Below are 13,028 nucleotides of genomic sequence, written 5' to 3' on the forward strand. Positions count from 1 at the left end.
ACCCACTTGCATAGCCCATGTCGGGAACCTCAGAACCATCATCACTAGCAAACTGGACATGACAGCGCAAGTCAATGCAGTCACTGCATCCTGTCACTGCATCCTGCTTCAACACCCTGAAGATGCTAAGGAAGATCACCAAACACCAGAAAAAACATTACTCCCGCCCTACTCACCAGGAAGTTGGACTACGGGAACACCCTCTATACCAGTATGACCAAGCAACTCTCTAGAAGATTACAAACTAACCAGGACTCAGCAGCCAGACTCATCCTCACACTTCCACAAATAACTCATCTTGCACCACACCACACCTCAGGAAGCTCTGCTGGCTCCAGATATACAAATGCACTCCATTCAAACTCCTCACACACACACACACACACACATTCAATACACTAAGCTAAATAACTTAGGCCCCACCTACCTGAGCAGCCACATCTCACTCCACCAATCATCCAGACACCTCTGCTGGACCTCTTCTCGCACACATCCCACGCATACACAGAACCAGATCAGGAGGATGGGTGTTCTCTTTCATCACTCCTAAAGTGTGGAACGACCTCCCATGCCATATCAGAGCCTCCTTCTCTCTACTTGAATTTCTAAAGAAGCTGAAGACCTGACGTTTCAGCTAACCAATCTAACCTGAGAAGAGCTAGGCACACACAAAAATACACCTGCTCACTGCCACAATACCCTTATGGCCGATATAGCACTATACAAATACACACAACTTAAAGTCTACATTTATTTTTTCTAGAAGTTTGGCATCTAAGCAGTTCTTGCGAATAGATCATACAGTAGAAAAAAGGCAGAGGCTTAAAATACTACAATGAAGTTGCTAACATATGTTGAATATAGCGGTCTAAATCATGAATGAGGCCTTTCAACATTTCAAGAAAATAATTTGCTTGGAAAGGGAAGCGTTTACTCGTCGTGGGCTAAAAAAACCTGCCTATTTCCAGTTGGCTATTCAAATGAAATCGCTTAATGAATCCTGCACTGAAAACAAATTTATAACATGTAACAAAATCAATGTTCTGATGATGCCGTTGCAATAGGCTGGTATGCTCCAAGGTCTATAGCCTGGGGGTATGGGTAGCACAAGAGGCATGATGAGTACTAAGTGCATTCAATCTCGATCTGGTCAAATTACAGAAACAGCTGGTATCTAGAAAGGTAATAGGATGCAACCATGTACAGTGTCACTGCAGATAAGGTGAGGCCGAGTAAGTTCTCAACTACTCAGACATGAGGGTTAAGTAGTTGAGGCAGAACACTAGTCTGAGAAAAGTATGGAGGAAGACCACTCAGGAAGGGTATTTACTCGGGTAATCAATTTTGAGTGAGGCCTGACGTTTGTCATGGTGTAAAAAATACCAAAAGGTATGTTGGTTATGAATAAGGAGATATTTACTCACAGCGTCAACTTCTGCTACATTTCTCAAGGAGATATCTTCTGGTTTTAAGCATGGCCCAACATCACAAATTAGTTTTAAGGCAGGAAGTTAGCAATAAAGGCTGAGCCTCAGACAATTCCTATGCAGATAAAATGAATTAAGTTTGTCACTGCAGAATTTAACAGAGCCTTCATTATCCTCGTAACTTGCTGTGTTTGTATGCTTAAATTACAGGAATACCCTCTACGAAGATATACATGTAAAAACGCTCATGGATGGGTGCAGGCTTTGGTCAGTACTCTCAACTACATATACACAGACTAAGTTGGAGATATTTCCTCTGACTAGACAAGTGCAGCAGACTGAATATAGATCGAAGATTTTGTTTGTGCCAATATCCAGTACGATCAATTGGAACATTTATTAACTGGGTCACAGAAGAATGATCTTTCCCAAAGCTCACATTCTCTCAATTTAATAAAGGTAAATTAAAATTAGACGTTTCAATTTATCCCTAAACATCCCTATTTCTTATACTGATAGAATCTTCATTCACCTCCAAAGCATGTTGTTGACACCTATCTAGGAATGTGCTGGTCATATCAAATAGAGACACCCACCAAAGGATCAGACTACCGCCCTTCCTCTCCGCCCCCAAGGAAATCACCTGAGGAGTCCCGCAGGGGTCATCACTGAGCCCAACCCTCTTCAACATCTACATGACCCCACCCCTCGCAGCCATCGTCCCACAACATGGCCTCAACATCGTATCCTAAGCCGACGACACCCAGCTCATCCACTCCCTCACCGAGACCCCACCACCGCAAAACTCAATTTCCAGAGGGATGCAGGACGTTGCAGTCTGGATGACCAACAGCTGCCTAAAACTCAACACCGAAAAGACAGAAGTCCTTGTAACAACCCCCTCAACTTGGCACAACACCTGGTGGCCCACCGCCCTCGGAAGCCCACCTCCTCCCTCAGACCACGCTAAAAACCTCGGCATCGTACTCAATTCATCACTCACCATGAACCAACAGGGCAACGCCGTCACCTCCAGCTGCTTCAACACTCTCCGCATCCTTCGAAAGACCTTCAAATGGATCCCCCCGAAGTCAAGGAAGACAGTCACCCACGCACTCATTACCAGCAGACTGGACTATGAAAACGCTCTCTACGCCGGAATTAACAAGTCCCTACTACACAAACTCCAGACAATACAGAACACCGTGGCCAGACTTGTCCTCGGCATCCCCCGGCACGAACACATCAGCCAGCACCTGCGGAGACTCCACTGGCTCCCCGTGGAGAAGTGAGTCACCTTCAAGATCCTTACTCATGCCTACAAATGCCTACATAACAACAGACCCAAATACCTCAACGACAGAATAAACTTCCACGTACCCAATAGAAACCTCCGATCTGCCAACCTTGCAATTGCTGAAACCCCACGCATTCACAGAGCCAGAGCAGGCGGAAGATCGTTCTCGCACATTGTGGCCAAGATCTGGAACGAACTACTGACAGACATCAGACGCGCTCCCTCCCTGGACACCTTCAAGAAGGCTCTCAAGACCAGGCTCTTCGGCTGAAAGGATTTGCATACCCCTCCCCCTCAGCACCTGGAGACCCTCACGGGTGAGTAGTGCGCTTACAATTTCCTGATTGATTGACAATTCCCTTCCATGTGGCAGAGGCAGGCTGACAGTCGCCAGTTCTGAAATTGGCTACCTTGCTATCCTGCTACACCATTAATTTTACTATTCCTCAATGTTCAGTTCAGCAAGTTGGCCATTTTGAACTGAAAAGGTCATTACTGCCCAGCTTCCTTGGAAGATGGTACTACTGGTTCACTCATGAGACCGCAGAGATAATCCCCTAAAAGATGAATGGGCCGAGTTAAAATAAACATGCCAGGCTGTCAGAATTTGACTCACCACTCCTAGACCGGAAATTGATGCATTTACAATTTCGTTTAAGAAAATGTCTAATACTACGATTGGAAAACTAAAGTTATAGATTTTGGTGATTGATCTCTCCAGTCCTTGTACCAGTTCGGGAGTCTAAAGGTATATTAGATAAAAAACCAAAAAAACCTTTGCTCAGGAACATCAAATCTACATTTCAACTGCGCCCAAGCAACTTAAAATATAAGCATTCAATACAATAACTAAAAAGTGCCAGGTAGCTAATTTCTGAAATCTACTCTCTCTGCAATAGCCATGGCAACAATAAATTAACTTTGAGAGATCAGAAGAATCAAGGTAGAATTATTTGGGTGAAACTTACATCAGTTCTAAAGCGAGCTGCAACAACTGCGTCAGGAGAAATTGCAGCATGGCAGTCACAGAGCAGCTGTCTTGCACTTGGTATGACTGCGCCCCTGGCTACAACTGTTCACACGTGTTCAGAACAGAATAGGCATTATCTTCCCTCACACGAATCAAATTCAATGACAGTGTAATACTTGAAGACTCCAAGGAGGTGTGGAAAATTTCAGTTCTCTTAAGATTATTGGCCTGAACCTGTGTAACCAATTTCTAGTGATGAGCTTCCGTACTGCCACCCAGAATGGCCTGCAAGCACACCACCAAGCAGAACTTGGCAGTTAGATCAGCTGTTGGACAACGTGGTCACAGCAAATTTAACTAGAACCTACACCTTACATTTTACTCATTCATTAGTGCCATCTCCTACTAAACTATTTTATTGTTCATTTAGAAGGCAAGTTTAATAAGAGCAAACGCAGGGTCACTTTTCTTAATAACTCAACTCCAGTTCAGTGCACATGGCGGGTGGTATAAAGGATTTTACGAAGATTCATGTGCACAAGTCTGTCTCATTTTCCAAAGTGATAATTGTTCAATATTTTGTACTTAAACTAACATGAAAAGGGAACACTGGCTTCTCAAAACAAAAAAAAAACAGAATGAAAAGCTCTTACTGGATTTATGCTTCTGACTCCTGTCTCTAGAATACACTGTAGATGTTGCTGCTTGAGTGCTATAAGCTGTAAGGACATCCTTCCGTTCAGAAAGCATGCTGCAATCATTGCAGGTGTAACCGTTTAGAAGAGTGGTCTGGGTTTCCGCTGTAGCGAGGCCACCATTTGTCTGAATCAACGTTGACTCCCCCCCTGTATTAATAAAGAAAGAAAAATGTACGTGATCTTACAGCACACTAAGCGAACCAAGAATCATTAGAAAGATTTAGTTTACAGTACCTCTAAGATCTCCATCGTCGTCAAGACCTGAAAAAAAAAAAAAACACTGGTCACTTAACTACAGACATTTAACATTCTATCAATGTGTGCATACATTATGCCAAACAACTAATAGTTGCATCACCTGTCAAACATGGATACTGCAAAATAATCATCATATCCAAATGAAATAGTATGGGACTTTTATTAAATGATCCCAACAAAGAAGCAGCCCTTACAGTACCTAATATAGTTTCCTTTTGCAAAGATACTGTCTGAAGTCACCAGAATGGGAGAGTCAACATCCAAGATCAAAACATTTTGCTAGGACTGCACTGTGATATATGCAATATTTAGGAGAGGAAATCCAGAATCAGTTGGGTTCAAGCTAAGAGACAAGGGTGATCACCTTAATGCAGAGTAGGCAACTCTTCAGGCAATGGCATACTGAATTTGTGGAGTACAAACCGAACTATGTTGAAGCAGAAGTGTCCACCTGTGTGGCACACCGGAAAAGCCCTTAAAACATTTTTTTACCAATGAACTGTGAGAAAAGGAACATGTAACCCACGGTCAACTTCATCAAAGTCCAAGGAGTTTTCTGGTGGAACTTGCAGGCGCAGCCTCCCTCCCTCCAATCCAGCCCATGATGCAGAATTTGCAACCTCAAGAGAATCATTCCCAAACCAAAATCCGAAGTATAAACCCAGAATGATTCATATAGAGGACTGGATGTTGCTGAAGTGACAGACTTTTGATGATACTTGTAGAAAACTGGAAATTAGCACCTGACCGATGTGATTTAGATTTAGAGCAGGTCATAAAGTTAATACGTACATCTAGGAAGATGCAGATCTTTCATAAGTCTAAAGAGAAAAAAAGGTGGGAAACATTTTGTTGGTGATCAAGTCGACTCAAAATCCAATCAAATATTGGCAACTGAAAGCCACAAACAATTAATATTCACATTGATTTCTAGTATATGAGGTGGGTAGAGAGTTAGCGCAGTGCCTCGTTGATTAAATAAGCATTGATTTGTTGTTAGAAGGAATTATGCGAGTGAATGTACACAAACAGTGGGATCAAACAGGTTCCACATAATCATTATAAGACACTCTATTTCTGGCAAGTTGGTCTAATGCCATCAAATTTGCACTGTGTTAAGAATATGAGTCATTAAGAAACCGTGATGCATTAAGAATATAAAACCAGGATGCCATTTCTTTTTCACGGTTGCATGAACCTTTAAGGAAGTGTCTAGTATGTGACTTAAAACTGATATCCCTAGTTCTCAAGTACGGAAATTCAGGCAGGGGACCAAGTAAATGATTGCTAGGTTATTTTTCACTGTTTGAATTGAAATGTTTTGGGAGGAGTACTTCCAGAGTGTCTAGACCTGTACCACCAGACCTAAACACAAATGGACATAACAGGGTGACAGTGTGGAGATCAATTCATAAGGACTGTCTTGGCAGGAGCATAGACTAGTAGCAAATATTACAATAACTTGAACAGGGGATAAATCAAGGGGTTGTGGAGCCCTGCATTAGAATGGCATAACATTCTAGCATCAAGGCACATTAAGAGGCAACTTGCTTCCCTAAAGTACTGTACCCACTTTGCATAGTGTAGACATTGATATATAGTGATCCACTGCTTAAGTCCGGGAGCACGGCCGATAGACTCTGAAGAGTCACCTCCTGGTAATTGACCAACTGTCTTATATGCAGCAAAAACATTTCAATACAGTTAGAAGGGGTTTCAAGTTGAAAGGCTGTTTTCATCCACATTTTCACACAGTTTAGGTATCAGTTACGCATGAGAAATGCATCAAGTTCATTCAAGATTGTAGGGTACCTTAGATTTGAAGAGGTACATTTATAACCTAAACTGCACTAGCTGCCAAACAGAGGGGATGTGAGAAATACTCCACGGATCAGGTGCAGTTCATATGGGTCTTATGTACAAATCTGTACTGCATACACACAATCCACTATAAAGGGCAATAGCAAAAGCAGGGAAGACTGGACATTACCACCTGTAGACCAACTCCAAAAGAACTGAACATAATCACCAAGGAAGTTCCACACGTTTCGTACTCTAACGGCCAGTATCTCCAAAGTGGCACACACCTATAAATTATGTTGCCAAACATCCCCCTCAGTCCAAGTCTCTAGCCACAGAAGCCATCACTTTCTTTCTATTGCGGTAGCAAGGAGCGCACACTTTACAAGGGACCCTTCTGGTATCCCTTTGTGTTGATAAACAGAGGCATCAGAGTCCAGCTGCAAGGCTCCTCAAGTGCACCATCTGAGATATTATCCAGAGAAAACTCCACAATAAACTCTTAAATCTTTTAAAGTGATTTTAGGCAATAAAAGATGATCCTGCACACAATATTAAAGATAATTCATATAAACAAGCAATGAGGACACTGCATTTGGCATGAAACAGAGCTGTAGTTAGAGGATGCATCACAGATTGTTCCAGTCCCACTCCATGCAGGAGGCAAAACTGGAAATAGTAAAGGGAAAATCATGAAGTGGTCTTAAACCATGGGATTCCAATAACAAATAGGTTCATAAGAAGTGTACACTGAGTGAAAGAGCAAAGTGGGGGCAGACACTAAAATCTTAGACATTCTATTAGTCTCCAATATGCTTCAAGAAGGAAATTAATAGGTTAGGCATTTTGCTAGTTCCTCACACTGCTTTGTTCTTATGTGATGAGAATATACATTTAGTAGGATTCTGTTGGTTTCTGAGGCTCAGTAGTAAAGACTAACCTCCACAATGACGTTGTCCTAGTGAACAAGGCTTTTCTAATGTTTCTCTATCTGACCGCAGATTCCCCACCTTCAGAATATCCCCAGACACCAGACTAGAACCAGAGAATTTTCACAGTAATGCTGCTGTGTGCCTATAAGCAGTTTCATGTGGCTCCACAGCAACTTCATTCGGCCCCAGAAATGAGGGAGTGGAGCTTCATATAAGTGCCTCCTCTGTACCACTCAATACCATTTCTTAATCTTTCTTCTTCCATGCCCTCAGACACAGGGTACTTAGAATAAGTTTCATGTGACTGTGTGCCAAAATCTAACTTGGAACCTTATTATGATGTTCCGGTTTCCACTCCACAGAGGGGAAGGGCAGTGAGGAATCTGTTAGAGTATTCACCAGAAATAGTGCTTCCAAAGACAAGTAACTTGTTCTCCTGAGAGATATTTCTAACTGAAGATGCCTCACCTTCACAACAGATATGATGGCAATACCTTCTAAAGATGAAGGGTATGGGAAGAGAACTCAAGCCAGAAAGTATTGCAGGACCAAGCAGGCAAAATGGCCCTTCTTTCGGCTCTGGGTGTCAGGGCAGTAGTGGTTTGTGAACGTGTGTTCAGACACCCAAGTAACAGCCATGCAGCTGTCAAGCCTCTGAAACCTCTCTAGCTAATACCACTGTAGCAGACTTGAACCTGGTAGAATGTTTCTGCATTGCTTCAGGAGGTTGACTCTTGGCAAATGCCCAATAGATTTTAATGCACAAGACTAACCGTCTTGACAAGGTATTTTTTCTGCAACTCTTTCCCCGTCTTTTCTCCAGACAATCCAACAAAAATCTAGTCATCGAAGAATGACGTGAAGCTAAAAATGTTGGCAGTGATGTATTGGCAAATGTAGAAATTCAGCACACCTTTAAGCAAGAAAGATGCCTGGGTCATCAGCAGAAACGTGTCCAGGAAGGTGACGAAATAGGGCAGTTGCGCGATGAGTGCTTGCAGATCTTAGGAGGGATGCAGAGGTGATGGAAATCAGGAAGAGTGCCAGTCACAGCGTGTAGCAGTACACTGGCTCAAAAGGCACGCACTAAAGAAAAGTCAGCAGTAAGTTCAAGTGCCATTGCGGCATAACAAATGGCTTCGGAGGAAACATGCAAGTCAAACCTATGATAAAAACCCATCACAACAAGTGATTTAAATACAGATGGTTAATCAGGTAAACAAAGAAAAGCTGAAAGGGCCAACATATAACCCTTAACTCTGCCCATTGAAAGGCCTTTGCTGGGTCAATGATAAAATTAAAAAAACAGCACATCTTAAAATCTGGCCTGCAAAGGGTCCGAATGACTAGCACCTCGCCAGAAACAGATTTCTCCCAGTAGCCAGCCTAAATGAACTTTATTGAATCTCGTGGAGCTGCAAGGATAAATAACTACACAGCTGGCAGAAAAAACGCATTTAACTGTTGAAGCTCAATCACCAGCCACAAAGGTGTGAGGCTTGCAGACTCTGGTGCAGGACCCTCCTTTTGCTGAAGCAGAAGTCAACTGAAGTGGTAGCTGAATCAGAGGGCAACTACTCCTATTCAGGAGCTCTATGTACCATACTCTCCTGGGGCAGTCCGAGGCTATTAGTATGACTTTGGTGTGGTATGTCCTGACTTTTCTCAAAAACTAAGCAGAAGAGAGGGGCGGGAACACGTGCAGGAGAGCAGTGTCCCTTCGCAGTCAGAATGTGTCTCCTAGAAACTCTTTTAGACGAAACTGCAGTGTGACCAATAGAGTGGACACTAAGAGCTAACCAATAGCAAGCAGATCTAACTAGGAGTCCAAGGAGCCTCAGCACAGTCATCACTGAGACCCAGGATGGAGTCTGAATCATAACCGGAATTTCCAAGATTCAATGCGGAGGTAGAAAGGCCTTGAAATTCACTGTAATCAGGAAAGCTCCAATGAGGGGAATTCTATGTGTGTGGCACAGGTGGGGCTTTGGCTCATTGAGGGTAAAGTCTAAATATGTCATGAGTTGAGTTACGGTCTGGATATGTTCTACAGAGGAGGTACTGGAACACATGTAATACAAGCTTCAAAAGGTTGCCAGTGACCACCTCCATCACTTTCATGAACACCGAGGAGCTAAGAAGGCCGAAGGGAAGCACAGCAAATCGGAAGTGTTCCGAGACCACCAGGAACAACAGATAACGTCTGACTGTAGCATGGCAAGACTGCAGAATGGTCCGCTGATGGTCTCTCTGACATGGGGAGATTATGTGGTGAGGAGGAAATGAAAGTCAGTGTTTAGCCCCTTTAAATGAGCTTTAAGACCCATCATAATGATAAGGAAGTAATGATGTATCCTGCTTCCTATAATTTACACCTTTGCTTGTGAAAGCAAGTTAAAGCACCTTGGCAGCTGCTGCAGTAGAAGAGGTAGAGAAGAGCAATCTCTACTGGTGAAAACGGATTCAGGCAACACCATGATTTCTGTCCCCAAAGGAGTGAGTTTGCTGCTACTTCACATGCGAAAAAGGCTTGCATTGTTCATAAATCTCCCCCAGAAATAGTCCCTAAATTTACTGAACTGTTGGAGGAACTGGTTGTTAAGAGACAAGAGTCCAGAGGATCATGCTGTGGCTTAACTGTCAAATCCTTCAAGCACCCATTTAGTCTTCTCCCTAAACAATCTAAAGCTATCCAAGGGCATGTTTATAAGCACCACCTGGACATCCCAGGATAACATAGTGGATCGCATGCAGGTCTGCCTTCTGAGCAACACAGTGGTGCCAATCTTTACACCCACACAGTACGTGGTTATCAAACCAACAAGCATACTTCATCACATTCTCCCCATTATGTACTGTTTGAGCCAGCAAGGATTTGCAGACTTCTGGGACGACCAGCAAGATTTTGCTGGCCACGTCCCACGGCCCATAAAACATGGGTATACCAGCACTGAATGTAAACCGCATTCCAGGACCAAACTGACCAAAGAGTGAACTCTTTCCGAACTTAATACGTTTAGACTCTCTATTCGGAGGATCAGTGGGAAAGGCATTAGGAGAGACTTATACCTGTACCATCCGGATGTCAGGCATAGAAGTTGGACCTGATTGAAGGATTTCAGTTAACAACTATACTTTGGTTTCAATAGTAGGCAACTGTAAATCGAGCATTTCCGCTGCCTTTCACGCAACTAATGTGGCACTCTTTCACTAGTGACCCTGGTGGAGTGTCTTGCTCAGTCTCAGGGGATAGATCCAGCTTGTCACCAACATTTTGGCAACTCAGGGGTAGCCAACCATCAGAAGAGTGAGAGGGGGGAACAGGTTGTCTGCCTCATCATAATCAGAGTCATGGGGACATTCTGCAAACCCTAAACTGCTTCCAAGTCAGACACAAATAAGGCTTCCAGCCTTTGATAGTTCTGGTGGGTTGAGGCAGATGATTAAGTTAGAGGTATAGGTGCTATACTTGCATAGAATCTCATGGTGAATGCTAGGGAGAGTGGAGATAATAATTAGAATTGGAGATTCCCTCCCCCCCCCATCCCAATGTGGTCAGGTACTTGTTGTTGGTACACTCATCAAGACTGCGGGGAGGTACAGGAGTCATTTTACGGTGGATGAATTCAGTGTCAGTTGGTTCTGGAAGACAGTCAAATGGGAAAGAAGTTGGTAAGGAAATTTGAGAAAGGAGTGGGCCAACTGAGAAGTGGACTTTAGTACAAAGAAAAAATGCTTCTTAGCCCAAGGGATTAAAATAAGCAAAAAGGCCTGCAAACAGACAATAGTTTACTTTACTTTTTCAAAGAAGTACAATTATGGTAAGATGCTAGCACGAACTGGGTCCAGAGGATCATGGTATACACTTGATTCCAGGTGAGTGGATATTTTGAGGCAGGCAGGTCGACCTTCCCTTGCGGATACAGAGGATTTTCAGCTGCTGGAGTGTCAATACAACTTTTGCCGGTTATTCACTGATTGTTGCACTTCTCTGCTTAATCCTGACCACCACTGGCATTCCCAGCCAGACCCACCTCCCTCCAAATACCTGCTCACCTAGTATCAAAGGTGTACTGTGATCCTTTTTACCAGGTCGCAGCTGACTCTGTAGTAGCGAGAGTGAGCAGTTACAGGCTTCTCAGGAGGTTAATGTGGCGGTACTCCGGTATCAATATCAACCCCCAGCAGCTCAATAAGATAAATGTCCAACCCAATGATTCTCTTTGTTGAAAAGGCAAGTACTTTATTACACAGTAAACACAGAATTTGACTCCATGTTCAATAGTGCACAAATACCCGATTCACTAGTGCAGATATCTTTGCTTTTAGGAACCTCTACCGACTAAGTCAATCACCCCAACAATAGTCCATCTGTAGGTCCCCTTAATTTCTTGGTATCCCCACCACTCAGGTTCAGACTTTGAGGCAAGCGTTCTAGGGGTAGCTCCTAATCCATCTCTCCCTCATTGTGTCTTACCGTTACACCCTCCCCTCAGCATCTTAGCAGTAGCACTAGGATTTCAGGCGGCACAGCAGTCTTCCAGGCAGCTGCACGGCAGCCTACCACGCAGAACGTCAGTCAGAGGGTCATGGCAGGAGCAGAGGCTTCCAACAGTGGCCCTCTTCCTGGCGACTGTTTAAGACACCGCTCACTCACACTACTATGGGTACGAGACTGACGGCACAGCTCTCTCCAACACTCTTGGAGTACTTGGTGCTTCTTGAGCACAACGGCCACATGTCTGCAATTGATTATTCTACAGCGAAACAGATGACAGGCGCAATGTTTGGCACACAGATCCTCACTGCGACAACCTTGATTCTTCATGAGGCACCCCAGTGACACGCTTCAGGTCACTTGGACTTTCGTACTGGTCCTGACCCAATGGCACACTATGCAGTATCCCGGTCATCCAGTCGACTTGTGACTCAAGTGCCGCATCAGCAGATGCTTATCCTGGCTTCATCAGGCCTATCGCTCAAGCACTCAGCTCCAGGTGCCTTGGTAGCTACAATGGAGATATGGGACGAATATCACACTGCCAGATCTGGCAGTACTGTGATTTCTGTGGCACCCTTGCTTAGGCAGTCTCTGTCAGACAGACCCTATGCCTGGGTCAACTACACCATCCCTTCGACTATATGCTACTCCTGCAGGGTTGGCATTTGCTTCCAATGTTCAAAGGGAAGATGTCTGGGCAACCAGGACACTACAGTAATTTCTTCTTCATATTGGACTATAGGCGAAGTTCCCTTGTCTCTGGGGAGTTGACCATCAGGGAAAACAATACTTGACTGTTTAGTAGTCCCTGAGAATACTCTGTGGAGTACCCCCATGTTCAGTAAGAGAGACCATAACAACTAACACAGATGGGCGCTGGACTGCCATCTTTATAACCGTTTCATACATGGAGGATGTTTTTTCCAGGTCTGCTTCCTCTTGTGTGTCCTGGCCAAGCCACATTCAGGAGTTGGCTTTTGTCTGCAATGCTGCTCAGCCCAGCAGGACATACTCCAGGTGGAGTGCCCAGCAAAGAAATATAAAGAGGTGTGAGCAGGATGCACACCAGTATTTACAACCCCTCCTCAAAGAGATCAGGAAGAGAGGCGAAAATCTGTGCCCCTTCCTATGACTCATTTTGCCAA

The 13,028-nt window shown here is 44.0% G+C and overlaps 1 protein-coding gene across 8 annotated transcripts in view; it reads right to left on the reverse strand.

The window, feature by feature from the left end:
- SUN1 (Sad1 and UNC84 domain containing 1) overlaps positions 1-13,028 on the reverse strand; it is a 406,387-nt gene that overhangs the window by 194,912 nt on the left and 198,447 nt on the right. For all 8 annotated transcript variants that reach the window (XM_085629317.1, XM_085629315.1, XM_085629312.1 and 5 more), the window contains 2 exons: positions 4,627-4,653; positions 4,348-4,539 (listed from right to left, as the gene is read on the reverse strand). In XM_085629317.1, the coding sequence (XP_085485443.1) occupies positions 4,348-4,539; positions 4,627-4,653 (219 nt within the window). The remainder of the gene's footprint in view (positions 1-4,347; positions 4,540-4,626; positions 4,654-13,028) is intronic.

Source organism: Triturus cristatus, chromosome 10 (genome assembly GCF_964204655.1).
Source record: "Triturus cristatus chromosome 10, aTriCri1.1, whole genome shotgun sequence".
Taxonomy (NCBI): Eukaryota; Metazoa; Chordata; class Amphibia; order Caudata; family Salamandridae; genus Triturus; species Triturus cristatus.